The sequence below is a fragment of the Uranotaenia lowii genome, chromosome 2 (genome assembly GCF_029784155.1).
Source record: "Uranotaenia lowii strain MFRU-FL chromosome 2, ASM2978415v1, whole genome shotgun sequence".
Lineage (NCBI taxonomy): Eukaryota > Metazoa > Arthropoda > Insecta > Diptera > Culicidae > Uranotaenia > Uranotaenia lowii.
The window spans coordinates 141,686,241-141,699,823 of record NC_073692.1 but is presented as its reverse complement, the minus strand read 5'-3'; the positions used below and the strand labels follow the sequence as shown (position 1 = coordinate 141,699,823).

The following is a 13,583-nucleotide window of genomic DNA, read 5'->3' as shown; positions in this document are numbered from 1 at the left end:
GGAGAACGGTTGCCATGGACCGAGTGAATTTCAGGAATTATGTTCGTCAAGTTATGTCGTGAGACGGAATACTATGTAAATAAAATAAAATATAACAATGATTCTCTTGTCAATTTTAAAATATTATTGCACTAATATTTCAAAATAGAAGGGAGCGTTACTAAAATTGACTTTTTGGATGTTAAGGTATTTATAAGATCACCCTCTCTCCCCAATATATAATACTAAAGGAACACGGAAAACATTTGAATCGAAAAAGAAAACTGATGTGGCGGTGACATTTGAAGATTTCTGTTCTCCTACGCTTATGACCAAACCCAGATCCAGTCAGCCACATCAAAAGTGGTTTATTTGACAAAGATCCAAAAGAAAAGAGAAACATAACCTAGCAGTTCAACTGACAGATTGGTGGGATTGTTTTTCCATTTTCTGTAAGTTTCATCAGCTGCCGTGAATTGCGAATAAAATGATTTGAGCCAAATGAAAGACTTCATCGACAGAAGCATGGCAGCAAGTTTGTAATTGAATTTTTGTCCTCTGCTTGGATGTGGTACTAAGGAAAAGTCGAACGACTAGCAAGAAGTCCGACCTAAAGTGCAATCTCCGAGTGCCTTTCTTTCGTTCTTTTTTGTGCAATGCCATTCGCCTGCAATCCAAATTGACCCAGAATTCAAGTGCAGCACCACACCGGATAAGAGAGCAAAGTTCTGCATCACAAGTGGCTCCAGCAACCAGAAGCATCTACATAGCTGCCTGCTCTTTCATCTGAACTAACTATTGCCGTGAGATTCTTTGGCAATCGAGTTATGACGATGCTTTAATCCGCCCGCTGTCAGGTCAGTCTAATAGTTTTATTGGGAAGTTGACAAGACAGGAAAAGTTGCAACTTGTCACGTGCACAGTACCTAGAAGTGCTTGAATGGAAACGGAACATTCAATAAAATATACATCAAAGTGTTCGGTTGTGAATTTTTTAGCATATGCGATGCAGCTTCTGCACGGAACCGGAAATTAAATCATCCGAACTTTTCTTGATTGAAACTTGGTTGAAAAACAACATTCATAACCAATCACATGGAAGGAATGGCATCGTTGCACAGCTCAGAGTTTTCGAAATAAATTGTTGCACATTTATAGGGGAAGGAACCGTGAGAACTTGCAGCCAATTGAGCAGTAGTATTTTGCTTCAGCATTCTCGAGCACTTTTTGTTTTTTTAAGTAATCATAAAAATGTTGCAATATACGAGCTTCGAAAATTACAAAATCACGTAGAATCAAATAATGAATAAAAAACATGGATAAATAAGTCAAAGAACAAAAACTTGACGCAGGACGTAAAATTTATAAATTGAGGATGGAGAAAAACCCATTTAAAGGGTGATACGGTCAAAATTTGGTCAATATCAACTTGACGTATTCTTTCAATTTTGCATTTAAAAAAACTGAACACTCCTCATTTTGAAGGTGTGTGTGTGTGTGTGTGTGTGTGTGTGTGTGTGTGTGTGTGTGTAGATCGTTGCTCCTATTTTGATTTTGAAATTCACTTTTCAGTTGTCAAAATGCCGTCCAAGGAAGAAGAGCAGCGTATCAAAATTTTGCGCGCGCATCGCGAAAATCCGAGCTACTCGCACGCAAAGCTGGCAAAATCGCTAAAAGTTTCCAAATCAACCGTTACAAATGTAATTAAAGTGTTTGGGGAACGTTTGTCGACAGCCAGGAAGTCTGGATTGGGGGGAAATCGAAAACCGCAAGCCGCTGAGACGACAAAGAGAGTTGCCGGTAGTTTCCAGCGAAACCCTAACCTCTCTCTCCGAGATGCCGTAAATAAACTGGCTGTATCGTCTACAATCGTGCATCGAGCCAAAAAACGAGCCAAAAAACGAGCCAAAAAACGAGCCGGACTACCGACTTACAAGAAGGTAGTGACTCCAAATCGCGATGATAAACAAAATACGACGGCCAAAACGCGATCCCGGAGGCTGTACACGACGATGCTGACGAAGTTTGACTGCGTAGTAATGGACGACGAAACCTACGTCAAAGCCGACTACAAGCAGCTTCCGGGACAGGAGTTTTATACGGCAAAAGGAAGGGGAAAGGTAGCAGATATTTTCAAGCACATGAAACTGTCAAAATTCGCGAAGAAATATCTGGTTTGGCAAGCAATCTGTACATGTGGCTAGAAAAGCAGCATTTTCATAGCTTCCGGGACTGTCAACCAAGAAATTTACGTGAAAGAGTGTTTGAATAAACGTCTGCTGCCTTTCCTGAAGAAACACGGTTGTTCAGTACTGTTTTGGCCGGATCTGGGATCTTGCCAACAACGTGCAGGGTGTTCCCAAGGAGAAGAATCCTCCCAACACGCCAGAGCTCCGCCAAATTGAGAAATACTGGGCTATTGTCAAGCGGAATCTAAAGAAGACCAAAAAAACTGCTAAGGACGAGCAGCAGTTCAAGGCAAACTGGCTTTCTGCGGCGAAGAAGGTGGACAAGGTGGCTGTACAAAATCTGATGGCAGTGGTTAAGCGTAAGGCCCGGCAATCCGGATTTGGAAAACGGAAGCCTAACTGAATATTTTTCCTGAATTTTATACTAATTAAACTTGAAAAAGAAATTTAATTGGATTTTTAAAATAAACGATTTCACCGATTTACACGCGTTTTCCCTTGACCAAATTTTGTCCGTATCACCCTTTAGTTCAATTTAACCCTCGATCCATCCCTAATTTTTTTACCCGTAAGAGTTCCTGGAGTGTCAATTTGAAACTCCTGACTAAAAATCGCGTTTATCGTTCGATTTCAACAAAATTTATAGTTTTGGTAACTTCGCAGTGTAACTCAAATATGTTTTCCAGACGATATTCAGCTACAAAATTTCAGTATTCCGTTATTCAAAGTCTATGAAAAAATCCGAAAAACATGCTCAAGAAAAAAGACTGTGGATCGGCTACGGAATGCTCGATAAAAAATTTCACTTTGTGTCCTAGAAATCTGAAGTTAAAAGCTATACGTTGTGCAAAATAATATATTTTTTTGAACTTTTTTAGGATCTTGATTGCAAAAAATGTAAAAAAAGTTATTTAAAAACCGTACTTTCCAATCAATGAATCGTCAAAATAGTTTACAACACACCAGATAAATTAAAAAAAGAGAATTGGAAAACTGACTAATCTATTTTCTAATCTATTTCAAATATCCATGGAAAAGGTTGTGTAAGTAGAGACGGGTTTATAGATCAGGAACCATTTGTGTAAATGGTGTGATCGTTTTTCCTACACCTTCTTTGCTCCTAGTTATTTCCTATGGAAACTTCTACTTATACCTATAGGCAGTTATAAAAGCTTCAAAGCTGTCTGAAAAACAAAAATATTGCATAATGCAATACTCTTTCAAAAAATATATTTATATTTTTAATCTTCTCCAAGTTGTTGATTTTTCAGTACAAAATATTTAATTTTACAAACCATAAAGTTCAAATTTACTGTAAACGTTGCTTAAAAATTCTGCAAAAAATCATGGATGAGTTTCAACCAAAACGAAGCTTTTTAGATTTCAGGGTTTGAGAAATTTAAAAATGATCTCAAATCGACTCATTCTAGTGCCTAAATCCCTTTTTCTTTTTTTTTTTTTTTTTCATTTTACCTGTCGGTATGTATGGTGTATATTGGTTGTCCACCATGGGTTAAATGCGTTTCGTGTTCGTCTTCGGTTGTTTGGATGCGATTGGTGAATGCATGACTTTGAAATTCTTTTAGCTACACACGATTGGGAGACGAATGACCGCCAAAGAAGAGGAACCCATTTAAGGGACAGCCGAATGAGTGCGACTTTACGCCTCATGACGCTGACGAATCTCGACCCTGGTGGGAAGCTTCGCCAGCAACAAGCCTTTTTAAAGCCGCCGATCGTGGCCTAGAGGATAGCGTTTCAGTCTTCTAAATCAGAGGTCATGAGATCGAGTCTCGGTCACGGCATACATTGTACTCTTTCTGTGGTCTGGTGGTGTTAGCATTAGTAAGATGCTAGCAATTATATCGTTGAAAAATGTACGCTTTAGTCTTAAGTAGAATTTATGTCTCTTCAAAGAAACATGAAGTTTCAATGAGATCCTATATGTGTGTGTTCCACCTTCTAGGATTAAAAAAAAAAACAATCTCTTAAATTGTTTAAAGAAGGTACCTAATATCGTCTAGAATTTATGACTTACGTTTTTTTTCAATCGTGGAAATTTGTTACACTCAGTTATTTTGCATTACAAACGATGATATGATTAGAGCAATTCAGACAACTTATTTATCAAAATACCCATCCCATGCGTAAAACAACATAATCGTGCAAGAATTTATCCAAAAATGGAAGTCAGTTGATAACCGTATTGTTACCAAGATCCCATTTGTGAGGAGAAAGACTCTGAGCGTGCAATAAGCCGCAAAGGTCACTGCAGTTTCCGGAAAGAAAAGTAGTGCACACGAGGAAGGCCGCACAAAATTAGCGTGTCAGGAAAGCCAGAAGTTTCCCAGAGGAAGCGATTGTTCCGGGGGAAGAGAGCGCAACCACGGGCAAGATCCCGTGCATAAATAAAGCGACGCCGGAAAAAAGGGAAGCCAATTCCGTAGGAAAAGGGTTGCATAAGGCGGCCCTTCTATTTACTGCGCAAGTTTTCCCGGCGCGTTGGTTTTGCACGCAAGGGCCAGTTCTCCATCCGGCGGAAGTCAAAAATACTTTCGGTTTCTCCATCTGACGAAGGTCAAAAGCTTCCGGTTTCTCCACCCTGTGGAGGTCCATCCGGCAAAGGGCAACGAGCTTCCGGGTTTTCCATCCGGCGAAGGAATCTTCCGGTCTACGTTAAAGCAAGCACAGTGCAACACGGCGGTTTAATATTCTCGACAGCTCTAGAAGCGAACACTGTTGGGTCAAACGACGACAGAACACACGACGGGGTCGTGTGCAACAGCAGCCGTGATCGATTTCCGATTCTGGTGGTTTCTACAGGCCGGTGCATGAAATCCGGCATTCAAGTGGTCGCAGAATGACGACGACTGGTTTGCGAAGTGTGGGGTGTATCTTCTGGCAGCACATCTGTGCTCAAGGTGGTCCCCAGGCGACATCCGGTAGGGCCGTGCGCCGTGATCAGTGGCAGCCACCGTTCACGGGACACGGTATCAGCAACCACCGCAAGAGGCGAAAGCCGCGTGTACTGCGTCCAGAAGCAGGTGGCCAGGACGACCGCAGGAAGCGAAAGCCGCGTGTGCTGCGCTCGGCAACAATCGTCTCAATCAGGAAAGACATCGGTCGGCGCGACAGAGTCGTGCTACTGGTTCGGCAGCCTGAGCTGCACCGCAACAGCCGCAACAGCACTAAAGGCAGCAATTGCATCGGCGGGAAGAATCAACTGCCACATCCTTCCGGTGGTTCCAGTGGCTGGATTCTCGGATGTCTGGATGCGCTGGTCAACTTGTCAAATCAATTCGCCACGCCAAAGGGCTAGCAACTACGGTGGAGTTAAGCGGCAGATAGCAGGAGAATGCATTCAAATGCAAGCCGCGAGTAAAGCAAACCATGTACACGCAAAATTATATTGTTGTAGCCGAGAAGGTGGGAGATAAATGTTGCCTAACATGAAAGTTTAACCGTAATTCTTGACTTTATTTTGTGGCCTCATCCACGGTAATGCAATATAACAAATTTTAAGCATTTGAAGTTTTTCTAAATTATCCTCAGAATAGTGAAAAAACAGGCCTAGAAATGAGATGAAAATATGATTCCCAAGGCCATAAATTTTAACCCAAACAGTTTCACGGCGAATTCATGTTATGTCGAAATATGCAGAGAATAAGAAGCGATGTTATTATGTAATTTAAACTCAGTGGATGTAAATTAGCGATTTTAAACTTGTGCATGGAACTGCTAATCTTTAAATTTCGTGGGCAGTACCCACGTGCTCTCCAACGAATTGAAGAGTCGCAAATTCGACATCGTAGCACTTCAGCAGGTATGCTAGAAGGGCTCCACGGTACGAACGTACCCAGATGGTCGTGGTATCTACCAGAGCTGCGGCAACACACACGAGCTTGGAACAGCTTTATAGTGATGACGAATGTGCCGGTTGAGAATCAAGGGCCGGTTCTTCAACATTAGCATCTTCAACGTGTACAGTCCTCACTTCGGAAGTACCGGTTACGACAAATACGAATTCTACTCGCTACTGGAGCGCTGCCCAAAACATGGTATCAAAATCGTTATCGGAGATTTTAACGCTCAGGTCGGCCAGGAGGAGGAATTCAAACCGATAGGGGATTTGGTGCGCACCAGCTGACCAACGAAAACGGCCTCAGACTAATAGATTTCGCCACCTCCAAACGAATGGCCGTATGTAGTACCTTTTTCCAGCACTGCCTCTGCACAAATACACCTGGAGGTTACCGTACCAAACGCAATCACAGATCGATCACGTTTTGATAGACAGCCGCCACTTCTCGAACATCATTGACATCAGATGCTGTCGCGCCGCCAACATTGAGTCAGACCACTATCTGGTGATGGTGAAAATGCGCCCAAAACTCTCCGTAGTAAACAACATACGAAACTGAATTGCACGACTGAAGTAACCTGAGAACGCGCAATCGCTCGAAGTAGCGCTGCCTGCAGAGGGCGAGCTTGACGAAGTCCCTTTTAAGGACTGTTGGGATACCATCAAGACAGCCATCAACAGTGTTGCGGAGAACGTCATCGGTCATGTGGAACGAACTCGCTGGAACGACTGGTTCGTCGAGGAGTGTAGGAGGCAGTTGTGCAAAGAGGCACCCGTCGGAACGTGGAAAATCGCCGAACAAAAGAAGCTGGGAATTCAAATTTTCTTGGAGAAAAAGCGCCGCCTGGAGGAGGGAGAGTTCGACTTGCTGGAGCAGCTGCATCGTTTCCAAGAAACACGAAAGTTTTATCAGAAACTTCGTGCCGCAAGCCTCAATGTGCAGGGATAAGGACACATGCAGAAGATCAAGACGGTGGGTGAAGGTACATCGCCAGCGTAGCCAACGACGTAGAGGAGTCACTCCCAACGATGAGCGAAGTTAAGGAAGCCATTCGTCAGCTGAATAGCAACAAATCGGCTGGAAAGGACGGCATCGCAGCTGAACTCATCAAAATAGGCCCGGACAAGTTGGCCGATTGCCTAAACCGGTTGATGGTCCGGATCTGGGACATAGAACAGCTACCGGAGGAGTGAAAGGAGGGGGTATTACGCCCCATCTACAATAAGAGCTACAAATTGGACTGTGAGAACTACCGAGCGATCACTGTCCTAAATGACGCCTACAAAGTGTTGTCCCGAATCCTACTCCACCGCCTAATGCCACAAGCAAACAGATTCCTGGGAAGTCATCAGGCCGGCTTCATGGAGGGACGGTCTGGACCAGATCTTCAAATTACGGCAAATCCTTCCAAAATGCTGTGAACACCAAGTCCCTAGGCACCATCTATTCATCGACTTCAAAGCCGCATATGACACGATCGATCGTGACAAGCTATGGAAAATCATGGACGAGAACGGCTTTTTCGGGTGGCTGACCGGACGACGAAGGATGGAACGGAGTGCGGTGTGCGGATTTCGGGTGAATTGTCGAGTTCATTCGAATCACGCAGGGGGCTTCGACAAAGCGATGGTCTATCCTGCATGATGTTCAACGTGGCGCTAGAAAGTGTTATTCGACGAGCTGTAAACGAAATGCGGGGCTCGATATTCAACAGATTCAGTCAACTTATCTGCTTTGCAGATGACATTGACATAGTCGGCAGATCATCTGTGGCGGTGGAGGGAATCTACCGCAATCTGAAACGCGATGCAGGAAGGATTGGATTAATGATTAATACGTCCAACACGAAGTACATGCTGGCCTGTGGATCCGAGACCGACCGAACTCGCTTATACAGTAATAAAAAGGTAACGATCGACGGTGACGAGCTGGACATAGTCGAGGACGTTATCTATCTCGGCTCACTGGTGGCCGCAGACAGCAAAACCAGCCGTGAGATTCAGCGGCGAATGATCAGCGGAAGACGTGCCTACTATAGACTCCCCAAGCAAATGCGGACGAGAAGACTTAGCTCTCGCACGAAGTGTAACCTGTACACGACGCTCATTAGACCGATTGTTCTCTACGGACTCGAACCATGGATATTGCTCGAAGAGGACCTGCGTACACTCGGAGTATTCGAGTGACAAGTGTTAAGAACCATCTTTGGCGGCGTACAGGAGAACGGATCGTGGAGGCGAAAGATGAACCACGAGCTCGCGCGACACTACGACGAACTCAGTATCAAGAAGGTTGTGGAGGCTGGTCGGATACGCTGGACAGGGCATGTTTCGAGAATGCCGGACGAATATCCTGCAAAACAGATGTTCGCTACGAATCCGGTAGGAACAAGATGAGCAAGGGCGCAACGAGCGAGGTGGTTAGACCAAGTGGAGCGTGATCTGGCCTATGTGGGATGCCCGAGAAATTGGAGAACGGTTGTCATGAACCAACTGAGATTTAGGAATTATGTTCGTCAAGTTATGTGGTGAGACGGAATACTTCGAAAATAAAAAATTAAATAGCATGAAACTAATTTTATTTTCTCATTGTAGTTTTTATCGTATCTTTTCCTTACAAAATTTTATATTTAATGTATGTCTGTTACAGGAATATACCTATGTTACGTACATGAAAAGAAGTAAAATCATATTTCAAATTTCATTCCACATTCCATCAACTCGAAGGCTTCACGCTCATTTCATTTCTAGCAGTAAATGCAATTGTACCGAATGTAAGTATTTGCTCTCATCCATTCTCAGAATTGTCCGTCCACGAAATGTAATGCTGACTGAAGATGATACTCGCCCATAAAAAGCCGGTTTTATCAAAAGTCGTCGTTGTCAGTCGAGCTGTTCCAACAACACTCTTATCCCCAATTTTCCACCCACCATCTTCAGGTCACTCAAAACGAAAACAAAAATACAATAAAATAAAACGAAAAGGATTCCGCCATCCCTTGTTCCCAAAAATAATAGTAAAAAAAGAAACGAGAGCAAATGTTTCCACAAAAGAACGGAGATCGTACTTTTGATTGTGTTATGGTTGTTATACCTATACAGCAGCAGCAGCATTTGGTTATGTTGGTTGAGCATATCAAAAACATAAAACCTGCTGCTACTCAAGAAGGGTGTAGTGGGGTGGTTTGTCGTGGCGCTTTTTGTTGTTGATGAGTTTTTTTTGCTGCATTTTGTCTCTTATTCTGTCTCATTTGGGGAGTAGCTCAAACAAAATGAATGCTAATTTGGTACAGGTCCACTTACTTTTTTATGCGGCTTTTATCCGAAAACCATCCGGAGGACAGAGGCACAAGTTTGGTTCTATCATTCCGTGTGCTGGCGCAAATGGAAATTCTCTGTCGGTAGTTAGGCAAAAGAAGTTTATGATAAATTCACCGGTTGAACCTTTTTCGTTTATTTCGGCAGCCCATAAACATTGCAGATCGTTCGAAGTTGCGCGATGATGCTTTTTGCGCTAGAAAACTTCACCGATAAATGTGACGTCTAGTTTAAAATCTTTGAAACCATTTGAACTTTGTCTGAAACAATATTGTATCCACGAGAATGCCTAATTTACGTTATTTATCTTTGAGTTTTAATAGTTTTATTTTTGTGATATCGAATTGTTAAAATTTTCTAAGAAACATCTAGTCGTTACAATCTACCATTCCTAAAGACGATTGTTCCCCTTTTTTCATTCGTCTAATGAGAAGAAATTGTACCCCTTCAGGCCATTTCGTTTACTACTTACACCTAATTTTTAAGAATGAAAGCCATTCTCAGAATGCACCGGGAGGCTTTTGTGAAATTGAATTTCAGCAACCATGTGCAAGTTAGGGTGCAGTTTGAAGATGTTACGACTACGTTAGGATGCTTCGAAACGATTCAAATTTTCCTTCCTTATTGTTTTTTTTGTAGCATCTTTTTCGTGAAAAACATTTTTCAACTCAAATAACATCTCCATGAAAAGTTGATTTCACCAAAGTAATTGGCATTCAAAATGAAACACGTTAAAGCTAACGTTTTCTTCCGTGAAGGGGAAACGTGCACTCTATGAAGGGATGCTCACAATAAAAGTTGTGCTCTAGGAAATACAATAAATTTCAGTGGAAAAGGAAGAAAAAGAAAACAAGGGCGCAAAGTTAGCCGCCGGTTATCTTCTAGTTACCACATTGAGAATTTTCTGGAAGCTTGGCGAGATGTGTGCAATAAGGGTTCTAAAGCTGCTAGATGGTGGCTCCAGAGAGTGAGAAAGAGTATTGAAAGTTATTTGGGGGAAAATTTCAACCATTTTTTATGAATCGTTGTTTGCATTGAACCAATTGTACTGAACTATTACGGACCCATGTGTGTCTCTAGCTTTTTGTCCTCGACTTGGAAATTGTCCCTTTTTATTAAATATTAAATATTTACCTAAAAATACATCAAAAACTACACCAAAACTATAAATTTACTGTGGAAAAAGTTGAACTGTCACATAAATCATACTGCTGCTTCTAATCGCTTCGATTAGAAAGAGTGTTTGTTTGCGAGCCTTCGAAAAAATAGATGGTTCAAGATTTTGAAATAACATTTGAAATTTTCAAAAACAAACCAAGTTTTACCCTATTTGAAACTCAACATGAAGGTTTTTAAAAGTAGAAAAAAGTATCGAGATATTTTAACATTAGACGTAGTTATTGATGATTATGTGGAAAAAATTCATGTTGATCAAAGCTACCCCGGTGATCAAAGTTACCCCGTTTTACGGTACCAAAAATTACTTTTTAAGATGAATCTATACTCAATGTGACCTAGGCAAAGGTTTTAATTATAGCGTTTTAAAAAATCTGTTTTTAATTGTTTTCTTTGAACACTCAAGAACTATTTGTTTTTTTTTGGTCCGCAAGTCAGTTTCATTTCTGAAATTGGTTACCCATATCCTAAAATATTCAGTTCAAAAAGAATCTATAAAATAATGTTCCCATCACTAGTTGCTTCTATGCAATTTAGTTGATCAAGAAATAGAGCGAGAGAACTTAAAACTGTACTATAATTCGAAATTGATTGAGTTTCAATCATTCAATCATTCAATCAGGTGCAGATTCTTCATAAAAGTTTTGGGAAAAAGCGTGAGGGATATATTCAGCGATGATGCATTCAATGAACAAGGAAAAACAAAGCAGTGTGATTCTAGCAGTGAATTAACGTTATTTTCGTGATGGTGACCGTGATGGTGGGTAGTGATAGTTTTTGGTTCATTTCTACTTGTGTGAATCAAAATGACCCAGTTGGTATTTACCTCCATCGACATTCACACAAACCAGTCCCGGGCAGCAGTTTTCATTGGAGTAGCAGGGTTTTCCGTAGCAGACGTCCTCCTCGACTCGCTGGTTTTGCTGATCTTCGTCCAGGATTTCATTCTGTAAAAGGGAAAATAATTTTGTTATTTTATGTTGATGCTTTGAAAAAAAAAGCAAGTAGTTGCTACATTATTCACAATCTTGAGAAACAATTTGATGTGAGAAGCAGTTTCAAAGAACCAATAAATTTCAACTAAGAGTAACATCATGGACTTTTTTTTAACTTCGTTCGATTTTCCTAAGATGGTTTGCATCACCACAAAAGTTTTCGAAGCAGAAACCAAGCATCATTTTGCCTCAGCTGTTGCATACTGCTCCGTCCAAGGGGGTCATTATTTTTCCATCAATTTTGCGTGATTCATGAAAATAGGACTTGACATTCAACAGTCACGCATCAGCTGATTTACCTTGGTGAAATTTTCACCTACATTGTATTGAGAGAAGTGAACTTCGTGCTGGGTTGCTACATGCAATGTTAAGGGATTGCAATTAACACATCAGTCTTTATAATTTTAGGTGCAAATAGTTTGCTTAATTTATTATTACCGTAGCATAGCTGACATGAAAGGATTTGTATATCATGCTTTCGCAATGGCTAACCGTTTTTAAAATTGCAATTAATTCCAATGAAACTCATCCTTTGACATACGGATTTTTCTGAGGAAGAATACTAAACAAGTTTGTATTGCAGCTAAAATACTGCATATTAGTAAGCAAGATATGAGGATAGAATCAAATAGTAGAAGTGACCCAGTGAGCAAAAGTACAATCTTAAAAAAAATCCACTGAAAAGTACAAAAATTATCGAAAGATGTTTCGAATGGCGGTTTTATAAATTCACAACAACTACCGAAACGTTATTTTGCTCAACCAATTTGGCTTTAGAACGCGTATAAAAACTAAAACATATACATGGAGACCAGAGCCGTAGGAAGAATCGTCTCATTGAATTTTGATTTTCGTATTTAACAGTAACTTTTGAAACTCTATCTATGTATATAAAAATGGATTTCTGTCTGTCGCCTCTTACGACATGGGCCAGTGACCCAGGGGTAGTATTCTTGGGCCGCTACCCCACGGCTGTCTGTCTGTCTGTCTGTCTGTCTGTCTGTCTGTCTGTCTGTCTGTCTGTCTGTCTGTCTGTCTGTCTGTCTGTCTGTCTGTCTGTCTGTCTGTCTGTCTGTCTGTCTGTCTGTCTGTCTGTCTGTCTGTCTGTCTGTCTGTCTGTCTGTCTGTCTGTCTGTCTGTCTGTCTGTCTGTCTGTCTGTCTGTCTGTCTGTCTGTCTGTCTGTCTGTCTGTCTGTCTGTCTGTCTGTCTGTCTGTCTGTCTGTCTGTCTGTCTGTCTGTCTGTCTGTCTGTCTGTCTGTCTGTCTGTCTGTCTGTCTGTCTGTCTGTCTGTCTGTCTGTCTGTCTGTCTGTCTGTCTGTCTGTCTGTCTGTCTGTCTGTCTGTCTGTCTGTCTGTCTGTCTGTCTGTCTGTCTGTCTGTCTGTCTGTCTGTCTGTCTGTCTGTCTGTCTGTCTGTCTGTCTGTCTGTCTGTCTGTCTGTCTGTCTGTCTGTCTGTCTGTCTGTCTGTCTGTCTGTCTGTCTGTCTGTCTGTCTGTCTGTCTGTCTGTCTGTCTGTCTGTCTGTCTGTCTGTCTGTCTGTCTGTCTGTCTGTCTGTCTGTCTGTCTGTCTGTCTGTCTGTCTGTCTGTCTGTCTGTCTGTCTGTCTGTCTGTCTGTCTGTCTGTCTGTCTGTCTGTCTGTCTGTCTGTCTGTCTGTCTGTCTGTCTGTCTGTCTGTCTGTCTGTCTGTCTGTCTGTCTGTCTGTCTGTCTGTCTGTCTGTCTGTCTGTCTGTCTGTCTGTCTGTCTGTCTGTCTGTCTGTCTGTCTGTCTGTCTGTCTGTCTGTCTGTCTGTCTGTCTGTCTGTCTGTCTGTCTGTCTGTCTGTCTGTCTGTCTGTCTGTCTGTCTGTCTGTCTGTCTGTCTGTCTGTCTGTCTGTCTGTCTGTCTGTCTGTCTGTCTGTCTGTCTGTCTGTCTGTCTGTCTGTCTGTCTGTCTGTCTGTCTGTCTGTCTGTCTGTCTGTCTGTCTGTCTGTCTGTCTGTCTGTCTGTCTGTCTGTCTGTCTGTCTGTCTGTCTGTCTGTCTGTCTGTCTGTCTGTCTGTCTGTCTGTCTGTCTGTCTGTCTGT

General features: G+C 42.0%; 1 protein-coding gene across 2 annotated transcripts in view; it reads right to left on the bottom strand.

Moving 5' to 3' along the window:
- LOC129741027 (prohormone-3-like) overlaps nt 1–13,583 on the bottom strand; it is a 133,549-nt gene that overhangs the window by 18,237 nt on the left and 101,729 nt on the right. For both annotated transcript variants that reach the window (XM_055732718.1, XM_055732719.1), the window contains exon 3: nt 11,351–11,471. In XM_055732718.1, coding sequence (XP_055588693.1) covers nt 11,351–11,471 — 121 coding nt within the window. The remainder of the gene's footprint in view (nt 1–11,350; nt 11,472–13,583) is intronic.